This window comes from Alosa alosa, chromosome 13 (genome assembly GCF_017589495.1).
Source record: "Alosa alosa isolate M-15738 ecotype Scorff River chromosome 13, AALO_Geno_1.1, whole genome shotgun sequence".
Taxonomy (NCBI): domain Eukaryota; kingdom Metazoa; phylum Chordata; class Actinopteri; order Clupeiformes; family Clupeidae; genus Alosa; species Alosa alosa.
The window spans coordinates 2303436-2310935 of record NC_063201.1 but is presented as its reverse complement, the minus strand read 5'-3'; the positions used below and the strand labels follow the sequence as shown (position 1 = coordinate 2310935).

Sequence of the window (7500 nt, the reverse complement as noted above, 5' to 3'; positions counted from 1 at the left end):
TCAGGAAACCATGACAATGACTTTTTAATCTTATGATGTGTTTTTTATTACCTAATTGCTAATTGTGTGTTAACAAGCATCCCTTTAAAGAGAGCTCCAGTCAATAACATGAAACAGACTAGTGCTACTGCCATATGCACACACACACACACACACACACACACACACCTCCCTCTCTCTTTCACACACACATACACACACACGCACACACACACACACACACACAACACACACCTCCCTCTCTCTTTCACACACACATACACACACACACACACACACACACACACACACACACACACACACATAAAGACATTGAGCTCACACTCACAACCTGTTGAAAAAGGCACACACAAGATATGGGCTAAGACACAACCAGAGAGTGCAGAAAGCACATAGATGGTCCAATTTATGTTGGATAGGCCACACACACACACACACACACACACACATACACACACTGACTCACTACAAGATACAGATCACTGCCAAAATGAGCCAAGCGGAAGCAAACCAATCCAGTTTAAGCTTTTCATCATGATGTTTGCATATCCGGAGGACGAACCCTCACTGTTTTCCTGAATGTACACTTTGGAACGCATACCTACACAGCCCTAATAGTCTCAAAACACATAGAATAACCACACTAACAAAGAAATGCAGACATAGCCTACACACTGACATGTTTTTTTTTCCTGATTAACTTTGCTACCAAAGTGCTCTGTCTCTAGCTGACTGCAAAGGACAATGACTATGAAGGATATGAAAGATACAGAGTAAATAAAAATGGAGAGGAGGAAGAGAGGTGTCAATACCAGTCATTGACTCCTGTGAATGTCATGGTGGAAATAATGGGATAATCAGGTCTGATTCAGGAGGGTGGTTTAGAAAGTGCTGGAAGAGAGGCAACCCTTACACAACCTGCCATGTGGGCTGCTCTTAAGACAAACTACTTTAGAAAGAAGGACTAAAGTCATTCTTCAAAGAAATGATTATCATTGAAATGGTGTGTCAGATATCTATATCAATATCTATTCTGACCCCATTCCTACGGAGACCATTTAAAAAACTGTCCTATAGTGACATCCTGTGGCCGGAATACTGAACTAAACCTGCTTGGAATATTGTACAGTATGCTATTACAGAAAAAACTGCTTTGTAAGGCTTTTTTCTTATTATTTTTTTCTTTTTTTAAAAAACACTAACCATTTAAGGATTATTAACACAATTATAGCTTACATTTACCATTATTATAGCATTCGTCACAACATTTAATATAACTGTATTAATAACTTTAATAACTATCAACAAATAATGGATAAGGGAAAGGTGACGTTTGAGGTTGAAATTATTTTGTAATTTTATTTTACCAGAGAGAATTAATAAAGTATATATCTATATAACATTACTGTGTGGAAGTGATGTTTATTCCAGAGCCAAATGGCTCTGGTTTATTCTTGTGGATGTAGTTCTACGTTCTATTTCTCATCTTGATTGATTCCATTTACTGCTAGCTAGCAACAAGATTTACACGGAATAGCCTAACGTTACTTCTCCATAAACTTCAGAATCTACATATATTTCTGTACAAAATCAATCTAGACGTAGGAGGGAATCTCGTTTTATTTCAACAACACCTCAATCAAGCCTTTATATCGGTAATGTGTATCACGAAAGATTATTTGAAAATCAACAGTTAACCAAGCGATAGCTAACTAGCTACGTCGCTAGCGATAGCTAACTAGCTACGTCGCTAACGCTAGCTAACCTGTTATCGACTAGCTGCTAGCTAGGTAAGCTATGACAACTAACCACCAATGTCAGTTTCAATTATCAGCCTACTTTTATTTCCTTCATAAACAAGAAATATGATATAATGTATTAATTGAAATGGTGTGTTTATTGATACATCGACAGATGGTTTAACATTTTGTTGGATGGCATACCTGACATCATGACTTACCCTAGGTGAATGGATAATTTACATTAGTTCATGTTGCACTGCAACTCTTGGCCAAACGTTCCCACTCTGGGCCAAAGTGTGTTTTGTAAATATGCCACTCTTCGCCCCCTGGAGAATCCCGGAGATTTGGAGGATCTGGGTACTTTGCACATCGTTAATTGCTTACAGTCACTCATCAAAATTGAACGTCCCAAAACTCCTTCTCCCATATTCTACACACGCTTCTGTCAATTTCACACTGAAAGCAGAGACGGGATGCTACACATGGTGAGTGACAGGTCCAGGCTGTAACAAATTATATGCATTTTTCTCCCTGCTTCTCTCTGTCTCTCTTTCAATAATACCCATGCGTTTCTCCCAAAATGAACTCTGAATATGTCCTCATAGTCTATCAGATTTCATATGACATAATATAGGATGCTGTTATTTATGGAATTTGGTAATCCCAGTGGATGACCCATTTTCATAAATTGCCTCCCAGAATGATAAGTGATTGGAGGCTTGGCCACACTTAATATTGCAGTGGAGAACTTGCAGTGCCTTGGGGTCGGATGTGGCATTCCCACTGGAGTCGGACTCTGAAATGTTAATCATTTTGCTAATTTAAAAACTTAACATAATCCCTTATCGTGTCACTCTATCTGTAAATGTAATTATGCAGAGCAGCAATTATGTAAGATCAGGTCTAATCCTTCCTCTGTTGCACCACTGATGATTTCTTTTTTAGACCCCCATCTAAAACCATGACCTCAGGGAATCCTCTCATCCTGATCTGGTCAGTGTGCTGCCCCTATCCCTCTCTGCGCACTCCTCTTTTCTCCCTCCATCCTCTTGTAGTCAGCATGCGCTGGTCTCGGCACTCCCAACTCTAAAAACACCCACACAAATGTCTGCCATCGTCCTTGCTAAAAACACTGGTGAGTGAGTTGGTCTGTGTGTGTGTGTTTATGTAGGCCTATCTAAGTGTTCAACACTAATATGAAATTCCATTTAGGAAACCATTAATAATAAACACTGTGTGGTGATGGTTATCTCTGTGTCTGTGTGTACTGTTTATGCTGTTCATTTTTCAAACTGTAGCCTAGTAAAGAATTGATGCTGATGGTGTGTGTGCGCTTGTGTTGTGCATATATGCATATGTGTATTTGTGCACGTGTGTGTGTGTGTGTGTGTGTGTGTGTGTCTGTGTGTGTCTGTGTGTGTTTATCTCAGCAACTGGGCAGATTTTGCGTTGTGATGTCTACATCAGTTATATTCGGAGCATTCAGATCCTCACCACGACTCATCAGATATTTACTGATGACCCTCCACTGCAGCTGTCTGTCCAGGCTCTGGACTCCAAAGGTATGTGCCATTTTGTTATGCGGCCAGTAACCAGCATACCTACAGTCTACAGATGCCCCCAGAGTTGCAGATAAGCCTGCAACTCGCCTGCATGCCAGTCCATTAAATGACATAGTCTTTCATGAGGATAGCTGAATCTAAGTGGTTCAGGAAATTCAGGCGTTTAGAATCAGGCTCCTCTAAAGTGCTTGTTGAAGTGTGTAATATCAAAACCTGATGTAGTCATAAACTCACTATAAAGCATTTTGACTGTAGGGAAAGCATGCTTCATAGTCCCAGTTATCCTTGTTATCTTTAATACTCTAAAATGGGTCTTTAGGTCTTAATGAGCTGGATGTGTGGAATGAGGGATATTTGCTTGAATGATTCTGCATGTGCAGAATTTGGTACCCTCACCCTGTTGCTAAATCTAAAGAGGTGGCTCTCCATGATGTAAATAAAACAGGAAGTAATAAGGTCCCACTGTATGCTTATAAGTGTATTAATTACAGTTCACTACTTATTCAATCCCTAAATGTAACGATGCACAACATGTAACAACATAGAACATATACTGTAAACAGCATATTGTGAACACACACAAGGCACATAAGGACACTTAATATAGAATGTGAAAGATTGTAGTAATGCTTTAATAATGATCAAATTACAATACAAAGGTGCATATTTCAATCATGATAAGAGCCACAAAGATAGATATAAAGAGGTTTCCATAAATAAAAATAGTGTTGTCCCTCATCCCTTCTAAGCAAGGTGGTGAGCCCAGGGGAGGAGCGAGCTGCTGACAGGAGCTAGAGGTCTCTCTTTTTAGAACTGGTCATCTCCTGAGCAACTATCCTTATGTCTGACCTCATTTCCTGTCCCACAGGAAACACTTTCAGCAGCCTGGCTGGGTTGGAGTTTGAGTGGCATGCAGGCAAGGAGCATGACGCCCCAGGGAGAGTGAGGTGAGAGGGTGAGAGAGAGAGAGAGAGAGAGAGAGAGAGAGAGGGAGGAAGAGATGCAAATGGAATGGGTGATAAAAAGAAAGATGCGAAAGAAAAAAAAAGAACTAGGCCCAGTGACTAAGTGAGTTTGGGAGGGGTTGGGAGCGTGTGTGTGTGGAGTGGAGTGGAGTGGAGTGGGGGCGGGGGGGTGTGCAAGACATGGATTAGAAAGAGTGAGAGATAGGCTGGCAGGCAGGCATGGTGGGATTATTATGGTCTGTTCAGTGGGGTCAGTCACTGTGGAAACAGTAATTACATTTGCCTCTGTGCAGGCAGATAGCATCTACCCCCACACTATGGTACGCTCACACAGCAGGGGACAAATGCAGGTGTTGGTGTGTGTGTGCGTGCGTGCGTGCGTGCGTGCGTGCGTGCGTGTATGTGTGTGTGTATGTGTGTGCGTGCGTGCGTGCGTGTGTGTGTGTGTTGCAGCAGCACATGTTTGTGCAGCCTCCTGCTCTCTGTTGGATGCTTTAGTTCTGTATGAGAATTCAAGGGTGCAGCACGCACATCCAAATAGTTGAGTACTGGGTGCTGGACAGGAAGGCACAAGCATGTAAAAGAACGTTGAGTCCGCACACCAGAATCTGCTCCTTAGTGTTTTTTTTATTTTATTGGTAGGCTATATCACCACATGTGACGTTTCGGGCCCCAGCCCTTCATCAGACAAGGGTATATACTTGCGTATGCTTTAGTTGTGTCCCTGCATTGTGGTTGGAGCTTTTGGCTATTTTGTCAGTTTAAAGAGATGAGTACAGTTTGTAGTTCACAAAATACTGGTCTGAGACAGCCTCTAAGAAAGCATGGGCCTATTGAAATACATTACCTAACAAGCCAACGCAACTGTTATCCTTGACTACAATATGAAAGTCAACCAGAGGACGCAGCATGCAGGAGTGATCATTGGGTGTATATGAGAGCATTCATATATCATTACAAAGGTGCACATCAGGAATGCACAAATTATGAAATTATGCCAGGAAACATTTGTTTTCAAGAAGAAAAAAACCCATAATCAAGTATTTTGTTTCCTCCATAGATGTGTCATGCTTTAAAAATAAGCATAGTTATGAAACAAAAATCTTAATATGCATGTACTTTCTGTTGTCTCACTTTCTATTTAATTCATCTCTTAGTTCATTTGGGAGGAGATGGAGATGCTAAGGTCACAAGAAGCATATATTTAAAAATATTAGTCACTTAGAAAAAAAACGACTGTTGAATGGCATGTTCTTCCAACAGACTGCAGAATGAAAACAGAGCAGCTCTGACTCTCTATCGTTCAGTTTGTGCATTCACATGGTTGACAGATCGAATGCATTTACCTGAATGGGCCAAAAAATCTGTGTTTTTTTGCCAAACGCTCCCTGGATCAATGGTGCCTCAAAAGACGCTATGACTTCAAGTGTGCCCGTGCCTTATTTCAAATGGTCCACTCCTCTGTCTGAATACAGATCTCTCTCATAAGTGGCTGTTTCTCCTCAATTGCCTCAGTAGCCTGCGTCATACTGTGAACCAGATGCTGCTTGTTTGATGTACAATTGTGTTTGGCTCTGTGTTTGTACTAGGCTGTCAAGACATTGTGTGGGCAAGTGCCACTGACTGAGTTGTTTGCGTGTCAGTGTGACGACAACTTTGTTGTGAATGAGCGTGTATTATTTTGACTGTGTGCGGTGTCAGAAAGCTTGTGAAATACATTGCCCATTTAGTTTGTGAATTGTATGGACTGATACATATTTTGGAATCTTGGAACATAAAAGTGGTGATTCTGATACTGACAGTGGGGTCTGATACTGTTCATAAGTCAGAGATGACCCTGTCATCTACTTTATCGTGTACCTGTTTTTGTTTAATTCATTAACATTTCATTGGCCTTAAACTATTCAGCAGTACTCTATTATTATTTATACACTCTCTATTATTATGACCAATTTTGCATTGGTGAATGTTTGAAAATGACTGTCACTGCATTGTCCATGTGTGTGTGTGTGTGTGTGTGTGTGTGTGTGTGTGTGTGTGTGTGTGTGTGTGTGTGTGTGTGTGTGTGTGTGTGTGTGTGTCCATGTGTGTGTGTGTGTCCGTGTGTGTGTCCGTGTGTGTGTGTGTGTGTGTGTGTGTGTGTGTGTGTGTCCATGTGTGTGTGTGTGTGTGTGTGTGTGTGTGTGTGTGTGTGTGTGTGTGTGTGTGTGTGTGTGTGGTTTCTGCCCTACTCAGAGGCTGGCTACTGCCCCTCTCCCCATATCCTGTCTCTGGAGAAGGCGGGCCATAGAGGAGAAGATGTGCTGCTATTGGGCCTTGAGAGTGGCCCCGCCCTTATATATGTGTCACTCAAGCACCCCGAATACGAGGTACATACATGAATTGATGTAATGTAACTACTCACATGATGAGGGCCAGTAATTATGTGTGCTTGTGATTGTAGTGATTGCATGTGTGGTACTCTGATTAGACACACTAGCCCTCAACTAACAGATGTGTCCACTTTGTCCTGGGACTCGGACATGATTTGGTGTGATAAAAGAGAAACTAGGATCAACTGAGTTCTTACAGACAAAAATGAATCTCATATTCAGCGCACAAAAGGCTACGTGATCCAAACGCGAGGAAAGCCATTTCCCTGTAGGTCTTTTGAGGAGAGACTGTATACTTCATCTTCAACAAGCAGCAGTTACTGACACATTTTCCTGGTTGAGAATCCCTGGATGGACTTTGAGGATGAATCATTCAATGCTTTAAAAGGCTTAGATATGCGTTTAGATCAGAAGATGTGTCAACGTATAATATAACGTACTGTATATATAACGCTCCCACAGCATGTGGACCCAGTCAGCGTGAGCTTGTCCATCATCGACCGCGTGTACATGAGTCCATCTGAAGATACCTTTCTGCTGCCAGGCTCCACCATCACATTCAAGATCTGGAGAAGCCTGCAGTGTAGCGACACAGGTAAGACAGGTGAGACACGCCTACGCCTGGCACCTTCTCGCAGACACACTCAGACATGCATCTCAAACTCTAATTCACAAGGCACAGTGGTGACCAAACTACCGTAATTTCCCAACTATTAGCCGAGGTTTATACTAGCCTGGCTAACGCCAGACCTCATCTCATTGAGACCTCTGTTGCTGCATCTGTGTTGCACTTTTGTTGCTGTGCGTTTACTTGAACCTTGCCAAGTATATAGTCTAATTGTTTAGAAAAAGATTTTTG

At 41.8% G+C, this 7500-nt stretch overlaps 2 protein-coding genes across 3 annotated transcripts in view; both read left to right on the top strand.

Moving 5' to 3' along the window:
- kcnn3 (potassium intermediate/small conductance calcium-activated channel, subfamily N, member 3) overlaps positions 1-1402 on the top strand; it is a 70948-nt gene extending 69546 nt beyond the window's left edge. For both annotated transcript variants that reach the window (XM_048261355.1, XM_048261354.1), the window contains one exon: positions 1-1402. This exon is cut by the window's left edge and continues 842 nt beyond it. The gene's annotated coding sequence lies outside the window, so the exon portion shown is untranslated.
- A 112-nt stretch (positions 1403-1514) lies between these two features.
- Positions 1515-7500, top strand: part of LOC125306160 (nuclear pore membrane glycoprotein 210-like) — a 48080-nt gene continuing 42094 nt past the window's right edge. The window contains 7 exon segments of the mRNA XM_048261358.1: positions 1515-1790; positions 1915-2227; positions 2714-2877; positions 3173-3304; positions 4173-4251; positions 6488-6638; positions 7104-7245. Coding sequence (XP_048117315.1) covers positions 2052-2227; positions 2714-2877; positions 3173-3304; positions 4173-4251; positions 6488-6638; positions 7104-7245 — 844 coding nt within the window. The 5' untranslated portion in view covers positions 1515-1790; positions 1915-2051.